Source organism: Nanorana parkeri, unplaced genomic scaffold, assembly GCF_000935625.1.
Source record: "Nanorana parkeri isolate BGI_ZX_2015 unplaced genomic scaffold, ASM93562v1 scaffold1, whole genome shotgun sequence".
Taxonomy (NCBI): Eukaryota; Metazoa; Chordata; class Amphibia; order Anura; family Dicroglossidae; genus Nanorana; species Nanorana parkeri.
In genome coordinates this window covers 946,164-967,787 of record NW_017306269.1, presented here as the reverse complement: position 1 = coordinate 967,787, position 21,624 = coordinate 946,164, and the positions used below count along the sequence as shown (strand labels likewise).

Genomic DNA, 21,624 nt, shown 5'->3' with positions numbered 1-21,624 from the left:
CGAATGCAATAAGATCGATGCTCAGTTCCTCATTGTATTAAAGAAATACAAAGATTATTATGTCTACTTTGGAAGAACCACAGCATGTCTTCACTGAGCATGTGTTATATTTGGTATTTTTATTGTGAAATTTTTCCCAAAAGTATTTTTTTCATCCCAATGGTTCAACTGAACGTTTTGTTACAGTAACAAGAGAATCACTTAGAGCTGAAAGAGTGTTCCATTCGCACTGGGTAATCGCATGAATGTGCACAAAAAATAACACGCTTTTCTGTGGGTTCATTTAGCATGTGAAAAATGTGTGTTATGCTTGGGGTGCCATTCATTGTTTTGTGCACGCAAGAAACTCATCATGAATGCTATGCATGTTCATTGTGCATAATATAAATAAAGGTTAATAAAAAGAATGTAAGAACAGTTCAGCCATCTTTTTGAGCTCGGCGGGATGCCAGCTAGAGCATCCCGCTCAGCTCCTGGCAACCACTGACGACAGAGCTCTTAGCAACCTAGGATGCTGTGGCCACCTCCCTGATGCCCCCCCCCCACCAGAACAGTCAGAAAATGATGGGAAATTAAACATTTGTCATGGAGAAAGGGTAGAGGAAATTTTTAAAAGGGCAACTAAGATTTTATTCCCCTTGGTTTGCAGAGATTTCCTGTTACTCCCTGTTGTATCTGTGGGACAGGAAGTGAAGACAAATCTCCCTAATGGGAAAAAAATGACAGGGATTTGGACCATTATCTGCTTAATCCAACCAAAAAAAATTGGCTTTACTTACACTTACCATTTTAAAGCAGAATTGTCTATCGCTATATCTTATATACCAATGTCTAGTTTCCTGCATGTATCTCCTGTACCACTACAAATAAATCAGGGGAGAAAATAGAAACTTGGAACTAACTACTACTGCCTTAAGCTATTCAATTTTTCCTTTCGCACAGACACAATTATATGAAAAATATTATTGATGTATCCCTGGTAATTAAATCTTCCAGCACTGGAATACAGCTTCTTATGACACCTCTCCTGGTTTATCTACTGGGCATACAGTCATCATTGTGTGGACCATTTATAATTAAGCCTGCAAATTAAATTGCCCCGACTTCATATAGTTAAAAGCTGACCTTTGAAACGCATTGCGCTCAATTACACATTTAAGCCGGCGTTTCGTGGCCCCTCTGGAAGCTTGGATGATGAGGATTTTTCAGACAAATAAAATGCTGATGGGATATGCAGAAAAGCATGTGCAGTATACAATTCTGTATTCCAGGTCTGCATGAGATCATAACCATTATGGGCGCACCCAGCTTTCTCTGTTCAATGTTGTTTAATTTATTTTTTATTATACGGGATGAAACAGGTAGCAGACTGACCCACAGTTTATGATTTATATTGTTGATTTATTTACCTAAAGGTGGCCATAGACATGAGATAGCACCTGATCCTTTAACAGAACAGATGAGGCATATACAGTAGTGATGAGTAAACCTTAAGCAAAGTTTGGTTTGCTGGATGTTCACTAAACAACTGAATGCTAGAGAGTCTTTTAATGCAGCATAAAGGGTAACATTGAAAATAGACAATTTCTTTAAATAATATCATTGGGAAGAGCTCTACATCTGCAAGCGAAATGTGTGGAAAAGTGATATTTACAAATGTAAAAAAAAATCATTCAAATTGCAGCTAAATGACATTTCCTGGCTCTGGGAATGTAAAATGGGCTCTCATTTTGTTTGTGAACAAAGCAAGCAGGGATTCAATTTAAAATCGATATTAGACCTTTATCCTAGATTAGGGTCTCTTATGGGGAAAAAAGCAAAAAAAGTTGTGGTGTTCCCCTTAAAAATGTATACCAGACGCTTATCCTTAGTCATTGGTTGTGATGGTGCACCATGACTGTGGGCCACCAGCATCCTAGCTACCAATGAAGGAACAGAAAGCCATTCATTTAGTGATAGTGAAACCGCCACTAAATGAATGACTTGTGGCTGCAACAGGAAGTCATTCATTTGTGGATAGTGGAGGTCCCAAAAATGTGGAAAAAAATTGGTCAACAGAGGTACCCATCCATTGAGAGAGTCCAAGATTGGCTTTTTGGTTAAACAGGTTGAAAAAATACATAAGTCCATAGAGTCCAACCTATAAGTTCATCAAGTTCAACCTATATGGTTGTAAAAAGGATTTTATTTACATCAATGAATATAGGTAAAACACCTTCAACGTGTTTCGTGACTCACAATGGCCACTTCTTCCGGATCATCTTCTTCAAATCATTCATTTAGAAACCGATGTTCGGCAAACTGTGAACATGTACGTTCAGGTCAAACGTTCGGCTGCATATTATTATTATTATTAATATACAGGATTTATATAGCGCCAACTTGTTGCGCAGCTCTTTAGCATACTCGAAATCGCATCCTTAGTGGCATAATGATCTGTGCTTTTATTAGCCAAAAGTATGTGTTAATACACCAAGTGGACACCCCTTGCATTATATTATAGGAACAATTTCAATCTTGTAAAATAAGGTCATCCTATCTCCAAGTACCTATGTTTGGTGGCAGTCATTGTTTATGAGCACATAAAGTGTGTGTAAACTCTAACAATCAACTTCTCATATTTGGTCCCTTTTGGTTTGGTAAATGTACCAATGAAAGCATGATGTTATATCTGTTTAATAAGTGCAAAAAGAAATACCTCTTGATCTGGTAAAGTAAAAAGAAATCTGGTTTACGTCAGAAGAGCCTCTTCTGTGCCATTCTAATTTAGAGTCACTTTGTTATCGAGTCATGACTTTCACTGAGTTGATGGCTAAGCTCCACCAATTGCCATTCTACGGTCCAATAAAAGTGCCTTTACTGACCATGGAGTTAGTCTCATTAGAAACTGGAATGGCCATTGGCAAGGCTATGCAGTAATTGTAGGTCATGCCCTATTAACAAAATGAAACCAAAAAGAGAGGAGCACCGAAGAAGTTTTAGCTAGTTAATAAAAGGTAACAGCAGGTGTCTTGTGATGGCAGCACTATAAAGCCTTTACAAACATTAAAATGGAGCACAGGTTCTCTTTAAATTTGCTTTAGGCGTGGATTAACGCTACTTGTTGCTCTACTTACCTTGTTGTGTATGAAGTTCTGGAAATGAGCTCCACACAGTCTCTGGGACTCCTCCGACATAGACTGCTGAGATGGCTTCTATCTGTGATGCTGCAGAGTCAATGACCCGCTCTACCAAGGCATTGAGCTGGACCGAAAACACAGAACCTTCTCTCTTTAAATAGACTGTGTTCCATCGGCCATCACAATAAGAGAGTCCAACCCACAAGTTCACTCGGGTCAGAGACATCTTTGTTTTACACTGTAAAGTTACAATCCCATTGTTTAATTCAGCCTGAAATAAAAAATTTAAAAAAATGACTGAGGATAATGCATGCCTTTCTGCACAAAGAGGGTTATTTAAAATCAATCTACATTTTTAAAGTTTGATTGGATTAATATAAATTTATGTGTACACACACACAGTATATAATACCTTAAATACTTCATATAAAGATGTTATATTCACCCCTTTGGCACCAATTATGGCATTTTCATGAAGCTGACTCACTATTATGCTGTGTATTTTGTGGATTCCTCATGGGTATATTCTTACCTGCATTCGTGTTCCTGATATCTTCAATGTGTCCCTCACCAAAGGTGCATAGTGTTTTCTTCAAAACGCAGCAGCTGCACATGCGCGGAGTCATATGCCTGCTCCAGGGCCTGGTGGGACTGTTTTGAAAAAAGACCATGAGGGGAACTGATAAAAACTGGAGCACACATAATCTGGAGCAGTTGACCATGGCAACCCATCATCTTCTCTGTTTCATTTTCAAAGCTTAACTGAACAAGCTGAAAAGAAAAACTGAGTGGTTGCTATGGACAAATACTCCAGATTCGGTCTGTTCCAGTTTTTGTGAGTTCCCCCCATGTGAGAAGAGGGGCTTATAAAGGACAACTTCTATAAAAATGTAAGCTGTCCTTTAAAGCAGTACTCCAGCCATGTAGCTGTAAAACAAAACTGCCTCCACTCCCTGTTTCTTAGCAGTCTTGCTTGTGTGTTAATTCTAATAAATTATTTAACACCCAATAATACTTACCTTAATCTGAGGTCAAGCAATCTTCTTCCCCACAGGTTCATGTTCCTCTGAAGCCACGGCGCATGCTGGTCTTCAACATGTCTTATCACCACCCCTTTTGTTGACACCATGATGCCCGGACTTTAATGCAGAGCCAATGGAGACATCAACAGGATGTGATGCAGCTGCTGGTCATAGGGCTCACCCATATTCCAGTTAATGGATTAATGTGGGTAGATGCTGCCTGACTGATTAACTTGTACCACCTTACACCTCAATTCACATTGCAAATAACCTTCAGACACTTTACATCCAAAAGAACTCTGCTAGAAAGAGCAAGCAAGAGGTATTCATACAATATATTCATATAGTAATGGAGAGGAGGAGGCTGTGCCGCCTGCATACCATGATCAAACAAATCCAGGGACTTATCAAAAGTGGTGAGGGTGGCTGAGAGAATCGGAGTGCCCTACAGTGAGCAGTGCCTCAGCTAGCTTGTCTGGTTCTGACCTTCTTAAAAGGCCAAAGGTGATATTTTATCTAAGGGGTGTGTGATTTACATTTATTTTTCTCCGTGCATTTAAGATATTGCATAGCACTTCCATTAATGAAATACAATGATATTGCCTGCATGGCTGAAATACATAGGGAAACGTAAAAGTGTGAATTGTTCTCAATATGCAATCCTGTTGAAATAACTTTTCAAAACTTCACCTGTTAGCACAAGGAATTATCTTTTTGTGAGTGTGTGTGTGTAAGCCAGTAACCCATCATTTATCACTGTTTTTTCATAATGGGTTTGTAGTTTGCATAAAGCTCTGAGCCACACTTCTGTACAAGAGAGATAAGAGCTGATGATGCAAGTATGAGTCTACATCAAAGACTTATTAGTCATACATGGCTAGATTTCTCTTGCTCAGCCTCGATGAATGAGAGGATAGAGGATGGGGGAATCACCACTGCCGACTATTGTATTCAGACAACTGGTACACACCACTCAATTTTCCACCTAGCTCCTTTTGTAATCGAAGTTTGTTCAGCCAAGTGGTGCCAACAGTGACACCCGTGGCTTGAATTTTGGCCAATTTAGCAGAAATTTGAAGAAATTTAAAGTGACGCTAAACTCAGGAGTTAAATCTTGAATATGCCTTTAGGTACCCTAACTATTAACAAAAAATGTATCTTATTTGTGTATCGCTTGGCTGTAGATCCTCAAATTACCTCTGAATTGGTGCTGACCTTCCCCTACCTACTGGAGGGTGGCTACTTTTGTTCCCCATTGTCCCTGTTTGTTGTAAAGTAGTCACCGCTCCAAGCTCACTCCCGTGATGGACTACAATCTCACGTTTAGTTAATAATTTGTATTAAGATTGTAGTCTACCACAGGAGTGAGCTTGGAGCAGTGACTACTTTACAACACACAGGGACCATGGGGAACAAAAGTAGCCACCATCCAGAAGGAAGGACAGTGTCAGCACCAATTCAGAGATTATTTGAGGTTCTACAGCCGAGTGATACACAAATAAGATACAGTTTTGTTAATAGTTGAAGAACTTGAATTCGTTTTTAAGATTTAACTCCTGAGTTTAGTGTCACTTTAAGCCATGTATGACCAATTTACATGATAAATATTTAGATTAAAAGGATGTGATGGGTTTTGGGTGGCTTTCTATGCTTCAAGATTTTGGTTAGGGGAATGAAAATCAGGACAGTGGACACGGAATGGTGCCTGTTAAAAGACATGGTAATCTTTCTTCTAGAATCTTTTGGGTATACTGTAATTTGTGATTAAGGCTGAACTCCGGTCAGCAGTATAATATTATGTTCTTGTGCTCTCTCCAGTTAGCAGGGTTTAATAGCTTGTTCAGTCTAATGTTGTTGTAGAGTAAGGGCATACTTATCTCATTTCCTGCTCCTGCAGACTTCCTCTTTGCATGTGACTGGTCCCATGAAGCTATAGGAAAACTTGTTGCAGTCCTTACCGGATACCCCAAAGACAGGTAGTGACTGCGGATGGCACCAATAGTTCCATGAATCACTTGAAGAAATGTCACCAGCACACCAAAAATGTTAAGCCTGATGAAGGGACCCCGCGTGGCCCAAAAAGCGCTTGTTTTCACTTGACATGGTTCTTATTAAATGATCACATGGTTATCCGGAAATGATTTTTGGTGTGCTGGTGACATTTCTTCAAGTGATTCATGGTCCCATGAAGCCACTTCTCTTTGCTGCTTATTTGGTCACAGTGTCTCCAACATCATCATGTATAATGAAGGACAAGCTATTAAACCATTCTACCTGGCGGACAAGGGAATGTCCTATGCTTGGTTCCATTTCGTTGCAGGATGCCATGTGAACGGCATTCGCCCAGTGGGCAGAAGTTTTACAGATCATCCCCAAACTGTATGCCTGGTATAAAAGTACATAATACATCTCTTCAATACATGCACATTTGCTTAAGTTTGCTCTGAAAAAACACTGCAAGTACAAAAAATACCTGCACTGTCAGCCCACTTGGAAGTTAGGAGCTCACTTAACTTTCACTGCAGATGCCACTGCAACCAGAAAATGATTATTTTTATCCTTTTAATGCTGTATATTTCATACACCATTACAATATTTAAAAAAAACATTGAAAATAATCACATTTTGAAATAACTGTAAGCCTCTAATAATAAAATAAAAAAATAGATCAGAGTTGTTATTAAACGGTGTACCAAATAAAAGCCTTGCACGTATTTAAAAAAATATAAAAATTATTGTGGTATGCAAATTAGTCACAGTGTTAATAACAAACACATGCTGACATTGCTATATTTGGCCTGGACATCTAGACAGCAATGACCTCTGTTCAGGAACAAACTTTAACATTCATGTATGTGTGTGTATTATCAATAATAGTTTTCTTACACAGGTAACCTTATAGCTACAAGTTTAGAGGAAACAGAACACAGTAACTTCAAAGTTGATGCAGGATCAGTTTGAAGTTATTTACTAGTACTTATATATATGCTCCATATTGAGGTATAAATGTTAATAGAGGTTATCATAGGTGTATAGGCTTCTATTTCTATAAAGGTAATCTAAAGCAGCCCATCACATGTGAAACAAGTCTGATTGGGTGCTATCGGTTACTTTGCACATAGCACATGTTTCCCTATGCTACTAAGCCAACCAGATTATAATTACCAGGATATAGTCCAGTCCATCCTTGCCAGACATGAAAAGCAGCAGTCCTCTCAGCTGGTCAGTTTTAAACATGAAAGATATTTCAACATTTGGACCACCAGGAAATACATCAGGATAAAGTTCCAGGAATCCTATGATGATACAGGAACATTACATGTTAAATGTCCACATTGGGTCTCTATTATACTTTCAATGGCAAGTAGACATGTACATTTCGTTTAGTTCCGAATTGATATTCGTACAAAATTCGGACATTTGGATGCATCCGAATTTTCAAAATTGAACGCAAATTTTTCATAAATGCAAACAAATACAAATGTCCATTTAACTAAATTAAAAAAAATTTGTGGAGCTACATGACTATTGGCAACAGCCTGAAGCTGGCCACACAATGGACAACCTCCTTTAGATTAACTAATAACTAGGTAGTATGAGGGCCTACCTGATTGGATGTAATTGGATGTAAGCAGAATGTTGAGGTCGGCCCTCACTTAAATCTAGTTATAGCAAATCTAAAAGATCACACAGAGATTTTACAATCAGCTTGCGACCTGCATGGCCAAAGTCAGACAGCCAACTTGGCAATCAGCAGAATCATAACACTTGACACAATGCATATTTACACAGCCTTGCAAATGAAAGCTGAATTCAAGGCAAACAGCTAAATACAGAGATAAAATACATTTATGAAAGCTGTCCCACCTACCAACAGGATTTGCATTTCTGTCCAGCCAATACTTAGATTTACAGATCCTTTCACTTACTAATCTCTTCTGCAGCCCCACCATGTGACTAGACAATGAAAGAAGAAACAACACATCTGTGACTGCCTATTTCACTGTCATTGCTCTCTCCTCCAATCAGCATGCTCTTTATGTGGGCCTCTTGTGCTGCTTTGTCCAATCCCAGTCTAAGCTCAGCTGAACAGGGACTGCAAGTGGTTGATACCGAGTCAAATTCAGGTGTTTACACTACTTGCATTAAAACAAAGGTACATTTAAGGATATAATGAAAATAGCGCAATGTGTGTCTTCATTTATATCTGCATAGTGTTTCTAATTCCCACCCAGCTTCCACAGGAACAAAAAAAAAACTGCCATTATTGGTCTCTGCTAGCTGCCTAGTTGTCATGCTGACTCACTGACTTCAGTTCTTTGGGGTCAGTTTATTAATGTTTTCAACAAAGCTTCACACAACTTTCATCCAGGATTCACACATGTTCTAATGGAATCTTATGTGAAAAATGCATGACCGCTGTGTGAACCTGGAGTTAAATTGATAAATAGACCCTTTTGAGTCACTGATCTAGAACAAGTATGCAGAGAAGGACTTCTGACTACCCTGATACTTAGTTCAGACAGTATTATTTATTGGATCAGCATAATTGCCAGGTAACTAGTATTTTCAGATGGAGGACAGCAATGATAGTTTTATTCTAAGAAGGTCTGAAAATCACAATGATGGTGACAATTTGACACTGTGGGTAACACAGACAGTTTTTCTTTCACTGTCACTTTCTTTCAGTCTCTTAAACTGGCCATACACAGATTAGGTTTTGTCAATTTGCTACTGGATCAGCCAAAATTCAATCCCTGATTGGTCCCTGCATTAAAAAATTGAGTTTTCAATCAACTTTTTTTTGAAGGAGCCAGATGGAAAATTGCTGGCTGAAGAGTGAAGGCTTCCAATTAGCTTCCATCACTATTCCTATATGCTGACATCCACTGGTTCCTTCATCCAGGCTCTTTAGCATGGATAGGGAATTTAAGCAATTTTTCCTGTTCAGTCTGTGAGGCTGAAGGAGAAATATCTTAAGCTGTATGGCCAGCTTTCTTTGCTCAAAAGCAATAAACATATATGGGAGATTACCAAAGCCCAGGAAATGTGCTCCAACGTCTGAAGTCTCTGGACATCCTTCCCACTTCTCGTAGACATTGTGTCTTTCTTCTGCCATAACCCAGTCCAGCAGATCCCATTCTTCTGTAGAGATGTCACGTCTCTGTATGTATATGTCACCAAGGCAGCCGACAAAACTCTTCCGTACAATTTCAGTGTCACCTACGATATAAAAACATTTCTTACTTGTATTGCGCTATACTCATGGATATGTCATGACCAATAAAAAGTCTGTTCTTTCTACTCTTGGTAAACAATGAGAATTTCCCCTCCCAGTGCAATGTTGGATAATCAGAGGTAATCTGATCGGTTCCTTTGAGAACCAAGAATGGTTCTTCCTTCTGATACTTCATCATGGAGAACACCACATTTAAACATGACGAATCAACATTTAAACTAAGGCAGTAAATTATCTACCTGCTGAGCTATTTACACCTTTAAATAGTCATGTTATGCAGTAGGCAGCCCTGCTGGCCAAATCACCTTGCCTGTATTATCATCCTTTCTATTGCAATGGAACTCAGCATGTGAAAATACAGCATGTTGTGTACCCTGGTTCCATCACCAGCCCACTTCAGTCTTACCATACACACAGTGGAAACTATAGGAGAATTTCAGTATCATCTAACATACTTGGGGGATGATATACAACAATGTTTGTTGTTCATTACTAGATGGAGCCTCTAACTAATAGGCTGTGAATGTATAGCACATAGGTGTGTGCATGATGTTCCCTGCACATTACTGCCAGTAGATGGAGCCTCGGAGCTTTGCTTCCAAATGGAGTGAGTAATGTGCTGCAAACACATTATAAATCAGCCCCAAAGGGTCTTGATTGAGTCCTTGTTTTACATCAACATACATTAAAGAATGGTGTGACAAGAGGCTGTGGACCAACCTAGAATTGCATATGGGGAGAATGGGAAGCAATGGCTACAGTGAAACTTATAATGCTTAGATTAAATATAAACTTCAGGCAAACTACTATATACAACATTAAAATAGATATATGGGGATTTTTTTTACCTACCAAAGTATTTGTAATTATGTTAACCCAATCTTATGATCCAAACTTCCCTGCCAGACATTACAACAAACCCTTCAACCACCAACACAGATTACAGTAGGCTGGTTCTGGACCCATCCCAACCTGTGAAGGAGCAATTGGAGCATTGCTCTGTTCTGCCCTCCTGTAAGCATGTTCCCTGAAAGCAAAAGTCTTGATAGGCTCCTTGTGCTGCTCCTCCCTCTCTTAGTTTGAGCACTACTGTAAGAAATACAGGGGGGGGGGGGTGAGAGATTCGGGTACTAATGCTAGTTTTATACAGAGTACATTTATATGTACTTTAATGATTTTCCTATCGAATACATAACTGGACTCATTACATCCTACATTTTACCAGTCCTTAAATGTGACTTTTCAGGCTAAGGACATTTTCAGCAAGTATAGGAAATAACTATTGATTTTGCCAAAAATGCAGTGTCTGTAAACTAATAGTAATGGCAGACATGTTCAAAGTCCAGCCTGGGTGGCAACCGCAGCTTCGTCCACAGATACAGCAGAGGGAATGTTGCCACCCACCCTGGGACAGAATATGTGTTATTTGCAGGATTACCAGGTATCAATAAAAAAAAAAATCCTGAAAAAAAGAAAACTAATGTGGGAACCTCATCAAAACCAAAGGATAAACTGCAGCCAGTTTTGAGTTCTGCAGCAGGGTCAGACATGGGAAAAAACAATTGTGTCAAGATTTTGGTGAAGGATGCAGTCTGATTTATATTTCATTATATTTTCACTTTTGCAGAGCAAACTTGAAGACGTGGCTTTCACCAAATGTACAGTGACCCACGAGATACCAATCCAATAGTAAGTGTCCAACAAAAGAAAGGCAAAGCCAACTTGGAGGCTACTTGGAGAAGTGGTAGTCCTTAAGTCTTCACTGCTTTGAGTGCCATTAGTGATGGAAAATATTGATTCCTCATATAAGCCAGTGGTTTGGCACCCTATAGAGCTACCACTTCTCAGCTCTGATAAAGGGGGGCTTTTGTAGCCCCTAAAATGTGTTGACTTTCTTTTGTGAACTGTTCCATCTAATAAAGACCATGTTGGACACTTACTACTGGGTGGGGGCTTCATCATTTATTATCTTGGAAGATCCCTACAAGGACATACCTTTCTATGGATGGGGAGCTGCCAACTACAGCCAAAAAACTAAAACCATGAAAAAGTACTAGGTCATATGCCCACTAATTGCTCTACCAAAGGACCCAGCACTCCTCTTTTGTACATGAGTGACCAGGCTTCCCAATGGCAGTTAAAGTGCTCTCAGATATGTTCAATTTAGTTATTGCTATACATAGCTACAGAGTTTAGAATGCTATAGACTGGAGAAGGGACCACTTGATAGAGACACCTTGAGCGTCATATTTAGCTTTGACACATTTACAAATCTATGCAACAGAGACCTCTGTCATAGAACAGGACTATGTGGTGGCTAAATAAGATGACATCATAACTGACCCCAGACCGGCAATCATATACTGTGTGTATGCATGTACTTACCTGTGTCATCTCTTTCTACTGAAAAGTGCTTTGGGAGTCCTCCAATGTATACCCCAGTGTTATCACCAATCACTGTACCAGCCCCAGATGAGGAGGCAAAACCTGTAGAAAGAGATTAAAATACTCAAATCTCAAATGCTTACACTGAAATGCCAAATAAGTAAAAAAAAAAAGCTGTATATGATAGAAAGGGGACAAGAGCTAAAATGTAATGTGCAGCAGTATGTGTTTAGGTCACTTATCTCTTTCTGTTGGCTTTTTGGCATTCTAGCCTTTTAGTACAATAAACCCAAAGTCCTTACTAGGGATGCCATGATCCATTGCAATGCTATGTGTATACTTGAGCTCAAACTGTGCAGACGTCTGAGAGAGATGACGACCAAATTAAAGGACTAGGGGACTAAAAAATACAAGCAAATGTGCTTTTTTAGTGGATCATTCTCCAACCATAACTTCAGACAGGGGACACAGACAACAAGAAAACATAGACAGAGGATCAGTCTGTGACATACAAGTGGTCAACCTCCATATGGATAAAAAAAAAGTATAATTATATAGAACACTTACAACAACAACAACAACAACCGATTAATTAATCTTGTTCAGTCTCTAAGGGTTGGTGTACACAAGCTTCAGAGTCAGAAGCAAGTAAAATGCAGCATGCATTCAGAGAAAATAGCTTGGCATATGTTTTAGGAGACAAAGAATGATTAACCACCTGTGAACGTTTGGTGAATGTCATATACTAAATATGCCACATAGAGTTTTCATCAAGTTAAAGTGTATGTAAAATCTAACAATTAATTCTTTTTGACTCCTTTTGGTCTCTAAAATAAACAGTTAAAAGTATTTTGTTATGTCTTCTCAAGAAGTATGAAAAATAGTGTTGACTCGGTCAAAAATCCAATGGACTCCTAATGTTCTGTACACTTAAATCCCAAGCGGCATAATTAGCCGTGCCTCGTTTTTATTTTCTGTGGACTGCAGGACACCTCCCCTTATGTTATGGAATTGAAGAGAGTGGAAAGTGTTCTGTAGACCAAAGGAGAGGAGAACAGCCCAGGTTTGCAGTGCTGCCCCTCCATAGATACTGTACAGAAAGTGAACATAATTTGTCACAGCAGCAGGAAGTGTGTTACTGGCAGGATCATTCGATGAAAAAAGAAAAGAAAAAGCGAGTAAAAAAAAAAGAATGCAGCCTTTGCATCATGCAAGGACTGGTGGGATGTAATATAAATATATATAGTTATATAGGGGGTTATATAGAGGGTATATATATATATATATATATATATATGTATATATATAGTTATATTAGGTCGGTAAGTCAATCAATAAATGTACATAAAAATATAAGTAGGTAAGTCAATCAATACATAAAATAAATCACATAAGTATTTACACGTCCCACATCTACCCAAAACTAAAAAACAGAGTTTGGCGTTACGATTTCCTTTATAAATCACCTTTTTACCATTACGCAGAATATTTTATAATGTCTTTAGAGATGTGACTCTACCTGTATACTTTCTGTCCACAGTTATGTATCCTGTGTTTTGGCTCCTTGTAACAATAGCCTCATGCCATTTGTTATCACTGTATTCTTTAGTGCCATCGTTTGTAGTTGTTACAGCCACTGCTGAGTCCTAATCAATGGAGAAAAAAATATATATATTACAATCTTTAGACGACATCTCAGATTGCACATATTTGTTTAAATGGCCATGGTGAAACACATCTATGAATTTCCCAATGTTCAGAAGATTTTTAGATTTGAAGTGTATTTATACTTTTGCTATCCTTACTTTTGTTATCTATTCTTAAAATGGAAATAAACCACTTTGTAATGTTTTTGTTTTTGCCCTAATGTATAAGTTTGTGCAGCATGCTTGCACATGATGACAGGCTTACCATACAAGTGAGCTTTTCTCCATGGCTGTTGGATCGATCTTTGGTTCTCAGCTCTGTCCCCCGCCTCCTCCTCTGCTGCTTTATCTCTGACCGGCACTCTGGCCGGGGATCTAGGTACTGTCCCGCCCAGCTCGTGCCAAACAGTGAGATCACTGGTTGCCAGGAGTTGAGCAGACGCTCTGGCCGACATCCCACCAGCTCATGGCAACCAATGATGTCTGCAGTCCTCTTTCTGGCCAGAGTGTCCTAAGTTGCTAAGAGCTCTTATTTCTGACTGGTGCTCTGGCCGGCTTCCCACCCAGCTTGTGGCAACCAGAGTGTTTTTGGTTGCCAGGAGTCGAGCAGGAAGCTCTGGATGGCACCCTGCCCAGCTCCTAGGAACCAGTGATGTCAGTGAGTTGGGCAGGATGCCAGATACTGCCCCACCCCTTAATGTGCACCACTAGCAACCAACCTGTATCCCTCCCGCAGCCTGTTACTATGGACGCGGCCGGGAGGGGAGGTGAGTCACAGGACCCGCCCCCTCACTGTGAAGCCCGTCGGCAGTGCGGGGCCCCGTGGCCCGGTACCATTTGATCCAGGGACCGGTACCGGTCCGCGCCCCGGGGGTTGGGGACCACTGATATACACCATTAGCACATTGCCCACCCTTCCCATAACGTGCACGACTACCCCCGCCCCTCTTCCAGGTGTGTCCCTAGACTATTTGCAAGCCTCAAATGGCAAATAGTCTAGGGACACCCCTGGGAGAGGGATTGGAATACTTGTCAGGTTTTAAATTCCATCTGTGTCCCTGTTAGGGAGATTCACCGTTACGATTTGTTCTGGTGACCGTTATCACTGAAAATAAAATAAAATCCCAAATTTTGGGTTGTCATCAAAACAGAAATACTCGTAGATGGGAAATCTTCCAATGCAGACACTAGTCCTGGTGACCATGATGACCACCAGTGATTTCCCTCACTTTGGAGAGATTTCATCTCACTTCGTGTTGTAGCTATTGCACAGGAAATCTCCCCAACAGGACACAGATGGCAAAAAATTGCTGACAAGGGCAATAAACCTCCCTTACTCTATCCAAAAAAAAAAAGTTTTCTTTAAAGTTTCACTTTCATTTCTGGAAAGTACTACACAGTGATGAGCAGGATGTGCACCCAGTTGCCTATGGACCCATCAGGAGGTGTACTGGCTTTTTTGTCTCTATATTGTGAACAGGACTGTTACAGTGCAATGTGCCCACAAGGAGAAACTTTCTATGTTGCATCAGCTTCTTCCTCTCATACTGAGCTTAGGCCTCCATATAACACTGAAGAAAAACTTTACAAGCAGCAAAAAAAACCTGCGGCTGCAAACGAAAAGCCAAACACGTCCAGCGTAAACTGCAGCATTTCCGACACATTTTATCTCCTCTTCAACCTTATTTAAACATTTGATATTTTACAAACATGCATTTCATTATTGTAGTTTAATAATTAAAACCAGAACTGGTGTCATGCCCAATTAATGTGCCCTGGTATTATGCCTATTAGTTTCTCCATTAGTGAATTCAACAATACTAATGGGATTATGAGCATGAGATGCTAATTGGGCGTGACATAAGGAACTGGCTTACTTCTTGGCATACCCTTGCTAATGATGAAATTAATGAGCATTTTATTAAATGCTGTCTCATCAAAGTGTCCTTAGTTAGCGTTAAAATTGTTACAAATGATGCAGCATTCTAAATGTTGCATCGAGAACGTGAAGAAGATTTCTCGCTCTCAGTTTGGTAGTCATGTCTAAGATCCGCTCGTTAAGCCTTATAATGTGTTGTTTCAGTAACTGTCAAATGTGCACAGGTTCACTAACAGCTAAGAGACAAGTCATGCTAGAAAAGAGAAAAATGGTGAGCGGAAGCCGTGTTACAGTCTACAGAGAGAAAACAATGGTGAAGCCATGCTGAAAACAGGAAAAGAAGTCGAATGTGAAAAGGCATCAGAAGTAAGAGAAAAGATACAAAAATAAAAACACTATTAAAGAACTCATAACCAATTATAACCAGTTAGGATGGTGATATATTTATACTGCAGCTGAAAGTGTATTAAAAGAGCAATGAACTGAAGCCAAAACTATGGGTAATGGAAGGTTATAACCTCTGTAAGTTTTTTTTTGCCCTCTGTGTCTCATTGGGGAGATTTCCATTCACTTCCCGTACGATAGCCACAACAGGAAGTGAAAGGAAATCCATCCATAGTGTAATTCCCTGGTGGTCAGCAGGGTCACCAGACTAGTGTCCCCATTGGAAGATTCCCCATCCATTCCAGTTCTGCTGACAACCCAAAATTTTGGATTTTTTTTTTCACTTTCAGTGATAATGGTCAACAGGAGAAATAGAGATGTGACGGACTGAACCGTCACTGGGGCTGCTGGAGGAGCCTGAGGGCTAGCCTCCTTCCTAGAGACTATGGACCAATCCCTATTTGCCCTGTTTCGAGTCCTCATTTGCATGGCCGAGAGGACCTAGGTGAGGACTGGAGGATAGTTTGCAGTTGACCAATAGGAAGGTGGTCGGTTGGGCCACCTTCAAACTGTTGTTTTATATAAGTGTGTATGTGCATCCAATAAAGCAGATTCCTGTTTGAACTTACATACAGCCTACAGCACATAGCTGAAGTTCGAATCCCAAATTATCGGATGTCCGAAATATCAGACGCTGCGGTCTGAAATCTAAGGAGTGCCGGGAGAGTGGAACCGAGCGAGCAAGGGGCTCGTTACAGAAGGTTATAACCTCTGTAAGTTTTTTTGCCCTCTGTGTCTCATTGGGGAGATTTCCATTCACTTCCCGTACGATAGCCACAACAGGAAGTGAAAGGAAATCCATCCATAGTGTAATTCCCTGGTGGTCAGCAGGGTCACCAGACTAGTGTCCCCATTGGAAGATTCCCCATCCATTCCAGTTCTGCTGACAACCCAAAATTTTGGATTTTTTTTTTCACTTTCAGTGATAATGGTCAACAGGAGAAATAGAGATGTGACGGACTGAACCGTCACTGGGGCTGCTGGAGGAGCCTGAGGGCTAGCCTCCTTCCTAGAGACTATGGACCAATCCCTATTTGCCCTGTTTCGAGTCCTCATTTGCATGGCCGAGAGGACCTAGGTGAGGACTGGAGGATAGTTTGCAGTTGACCAATAGGAAGGTGGTCGGTTGGGCCACCTTCAAACTGTTGTTTTATATAAGTGTGTATGTGCATCCAATAAAGCAGATTCCTGTTTGAACTTACATACAGCCTACAGCACATAGCTGAAGTTCGAATCCCAAATTATCGGATGTCCGAAATATCAGACGCTGCGGTCTGAAATCTAAGGAGTGCCGGGAGAGTGGAACCGAGCGAGCAAGGGGCTCGTTACAGAAGGTTATAACCTCTGTAAGTTTTTTTGCCCTCTGTGTCTCATTGGGGAGATTTCCATTCACTTCCCGTACGATAGCCACAACAGGAAGTGAAAGGAAATCCATCCATAGTGTAATTCCCTGGTGGTCAGCAGGGTCACCAGACTAGTGTCCCCATTGGAAGATTCCCCATCTATTCCAGTTCTGCTGACAACCCAAAATTTTGGATTTTCTTTCACTTTCAGTGATAATTGTCAAGAGGAGAAATAGAGAGGGGAATCTTCCTAATGAGGACACAGACAGCAATAAAAATGTGACAGGTGTTCTAATGCCTCCCCACTCATCTAAAACTAAAAAACAAAAAACTGTTGGTTTCAGTTGCACTGGAAAGCAAAACTTTTGCCAAGGCTTTTATTTCAGTTTATGGAGGAGGGAAGGGTTAGGAACTCTGTTAAATTTTAAATTCAGTCTGTTTTCCAATAAAGTAGATCTACATTCTCTTCCTGTTCTTTTTGGCATCTGTCACCTGGACAGGAAGTGAGTAGACATCATATAAACACAGCAATAAATAGCTCAACTGTCTCAGTCTACTCACAAATGTGTTCTTATTTCTGCCTGTTGGGGGGATTTCCCCTTGTTCCTGCTATGATCGACAATGGTCAAATAGACAGGAAGTGGGGAGGCTCTCCTTCACTTCCTGTTCTGTCTGACAATCCTCTAATAGGCAGGATAATATCTCCCAAAAAAAGTTGACCCTTACAAACTCTATGCAAAAACTTAATAGAGAATTTGGACTGGAGTTGGGCTTTCAAAGGTTTAGGGGCCAGTTCACAGTCTGCCTATTATTACCTATGGTATAAGCAGGGTAAGCAGGTAAATATAGCCTTCTCCGAAGTGCAGAAGTGCAGATGTTGGATCAGACTCAGCTGATCCAACATCTACATCGGCTGAGCTAAAGCTCCGGCAGCTCACTCGCTGCCGTTCGTCCCTATTCACATACCACCTCCGTGGTACCGAGCAGAATAGCAAATAGTAAAAAAAAGTGGAAAAAAAAGTTGGAAAAAAAATGTTTCAAAATGTAGATAAATAACACATTTAGCTCCTCTCCTAGAAGACTCTGGCCTGTGCCAGCCAATAAATAACAACTGGGCGGAGCCGGCCATGATGTCATGGCTGGCTCCGCCCAGTTGTTATTGTTTAATGACAGATACTCGCCCCCAGGTTATTTGAGGACGCTGATCTATCATTACAACTGTCTGGCTCCGCCCTGCTGTCATTTGCCTTCACCCCGCTTTGGCTGTCTCTTTGGCTCAGTCGAGACGAAGCATATGCCTTCGGCTCGGCTGAGCCGCTCGGCCGCCTTCGGGAGCTGTACGGGCTATAGCGAATAGCCCGTACAGCAGCCCTTCCGTTCGACTGAACTGAAGGGCTCCCGCAACCGAAGCTAGCCGAAGGATCAGCCAAAGCTTCGGCTGATCCTGCGGCTAGCTTTGTGAATAACCCCTAAGATTAACTTGCTTAGTAGGAAAATACATGTATGTATACAGGAATACAGCATTATAAGGAAGCATATAGATAGGAAAAAATCCTATGTATCATACAGTAGATATGTAAGCATAGAGACCAACATTCCACCACAGCGCCATCTACAGATCAAAAGACATAACAGTACATCAGCATATGCTGCTGCATTGCCAACCCTTTATAGCTATAAGCTGTGGGACAACACGTTATGCAGTGCAATGCCATTCATATATAAAGCCACCTCAGCAAACGACTACAGTTAGTGCCAATGCACCCACTCCACATGACAAAAAATACCACATGTTTTGGTGCAATACATTAGAAAAAAGGTGCAGGTTGGGCTTTTGTTTTGTTTCCATGCATTGGCAGTCGTTTTTAATGAATGAGCTGCCTTACAGTGGACCTTTCCCCCCTTTGACTAAAAATCACATCAGCATACAGTTCGGCATGCTCCATGCTGGGAAGAAAAGAAAAATAAGGTATACAAAAAATAAAAAGCCGGCAATTATCTATAAGTATGTGTTTGTAGATTGTCATTACTAAACATTTTTAAAGGTACCTTTGTTGTAATTTTGAAGATATGAGTACAGTGCCTCTTTAAAGCCTATAAAGCCTTAAAGCCAAAGGAAAAAAAACACCCTTTGCAGTGGGACTACCCTTGCACTGGAAGGGTTAACTGCTTGTTAATGTCTAGGGGTCCGGAGTAAAGGACTTTTATTTGACTGATCCCTGCTTCCCCACCAATCAGCATCATCACTGCATCATCATCAGGCCTTCAACTAATGCAGTATAGGGAAGAAGAGCCCACAGACACCAATCGTGGAGCCAGTGGGTGCAGGGATCAGGCAAGTAAAAGTTCTTCAGACAGGTCTCCTAGACATTAATGAAGGGTTGGGTAACCCTAGCAGTCCCAGGGCAGCCCCACTGCAAGGGATGTTTTTTTTTTTTCCCCCAGTGATTTAAGTGGCTTTGTGTAAGCTCACTTTGACATGTGGAATACTAAACATTTCTAAAGGGGACCTTGCAAACTGATAATATGGTCACTTTTGCATTTTTCTAAAACAATACTTTTTAAACCAGTTTCCCTAAGTGTGTCCGTGAAGGTTCTCATTCATCCAGGTCATGGTATATCTGTAAAAAAAAATAAACAATGCCTTGACTTATTTTTTACAGATAGTTTCCCTAAGTGATTTCCCAACCCCTCCAATTAAAACCTTTATTGGTTGTCCCTCATTCCCTGTCCATACTTGGTCAGCTTTTGACACAACTATCCATTCCTGTGTTGTAGGACATTTATATCCTAATCTTTCTTAATTATAAGAATTTAGCCTAATTTTGTTGTTCATGGAATAAGAAAAAAGAATTACTAATGAAAACATACAGGAAACACAAGATGAATGAAATGAAAAACGATTAATACAACGTTATTATCAAGGTCAACATATTTTCACTCTTGCCTGCGTTATCCTTAAAATGGAAGCTCGTAGTAAATAGATAACTAATTAAATTGGAAACAGCCTCAGGTGTTTCAATAGTTCCTTCCCAAAGAACTCCAATCTTCAAAGGTTTTAAAGAACCCATTAACCTGGATCAATAGGAAAAATGGAAACAGCGAATGCCTCATCATCTGAGACCATTAAATGTACCAGATGCCTTTGGGAGGCTTGATAGAGATCTTTTTCACTGGTTTGCTCATTGACTCTTACCTGTGGATCAAAAAGGAAGTAAAGGCGCCCTCGTCTTATTTGGAGCACAATGTATTCTTCCTGAGTTCCCGCTGACACAGCACACACCAGCAACCCGTCTGATTCCTTCGTCCTGAATTGTATTTTAATACCTATTGATCAGGAAGAGAAGGGAGTTATAATAATTACTTATATGGTGTCAGTCGTCTTGTGAGCACCAGAGAAATGCAGTCAGGCACAGGTTACTGCGGCAAGCCACGTGACTTATGGTAGTGACCCTGGATAACTTTTTCAGGTGTAGAGATGCAGGTAATAGTTTATTAAAACAAACTTGTCAGAAAAGAAAAACTCATATTCCACCCCCTAATAGACACATTTACTGCTGCTCCAGCACCCACTGCCTCTCTGTAAAACTGCTGGAACTTCCAGATATGGAGGAGTGTGGGACATTGTATGGGACATTGTGTGGGTCACTTGTCTCCCCACAAAGTAGGGCATTGGGGTCTTAGTGGTCAATCTCTAGATCCTAATTCTGTCACATGGGTGTCATTCACTTTGCAGATGTTAACAATACTGGGTATGATGGATAATTGGTAGTAAGTTTACAGGTGGGGTGCAGCTACAGGGATCTAAGTGTTATGGCAAAGTAAGAAGGTACCTAGTGCTGGTGGTGGGTAGGGGCGCTTTGTACGGCATAAATATATGGTGGTCATCATTCCAACAATCAAATGTCTTGAAGCTCCACACAAACTAATAATGTAGCAACTGGTATTGTAGGTACTCAAAAGGCTTTCCTAGGTGATCGAGGACAGTTTAGTAGATTTATTGCGCTGACATTTCAGCAAGTCACAGGCCACCTTTCTCTTGACTCTATGGGGTTCATTTACTAATAGGCTGTTCACTTTGCAAGCAAACTTTTCCCTTAGTTTTGGGGTCTATTTATAAACACTTTGCAGAACCATTTGCCCTGCAAATCTCTGTGAACATTCATCCTGTGCAAATGGAGTCAAAAATGAACATTCTTAGCTTATTTTATTTTTGGGTCGAATGCAATATTCAGAAAATACCACATTATGGACACTAGATGGAGCAGGAAACAATTATTTGGTCTGCATGTATCGTTGAAAATGTTTTGCTATATCAATTAATATAAGTGCAATAAAGAAAAACCCCATTGATCTTGCCAGAAAACCAGTGAACTGATGACTTCCTGTTCCCCTGCCAAGGTACCTTCTCCATGTTGAGGGCTTGTGGCATGGTATGGTTTGATGATGAGTGTGCACGCTTGCTGTCCCTCCCTATCCTGGTCAGCCAGATAGCGATTTTTGATAGGGGCACACTGTTTTTTTGTTGCCTAGGGTTCCCTCTTAAA

General features: G+C 40.5%; 1 protein-coding gene across 1 annotated transcript in view; it reads right to left on the bottom strand.

Annotated features, from left to right (window-relative positions):
• Nucleotides 1-21,624, bottom strand: part of USH2A (usherin) — a 534,204-nt gene that overhangs the window by 325,915 nt on the left and 186,665 nt on the right. The window contains exons 23-28 of the mRNA XM_018556052.1: nucleotides 20,274-20,404; nucleotides 12,068-12,128; nucleotides 11,766-11,867; nucleotides 9,176-9,364; nucleotides 7,307-7,437; nucleotides 3,117-3,390 (exon numbers count right to left, since the gene is read on the bottom strand). Of these exons, the coding sequence (XP_018411554.1) occupies nucleotides 3,117-3,390; nucleotides 7,307-7,437; nucleotides 9,176-9,364; nucleotides 11,766-11,867; nucleotides 12,068-12,128; nucleotides 20,274-20,404 (888 nt within the window). The remainder of the gene's footprint in view (nucleotides 1-3,116; nucleotides 3,391-7,306; nucleotides 7,438-9,175; nucleotides 9,365-11,765; nucleotides 11,868-12,067; nucleotides 12,129-20,273; nucleotides 20,405-21,624) is intronic.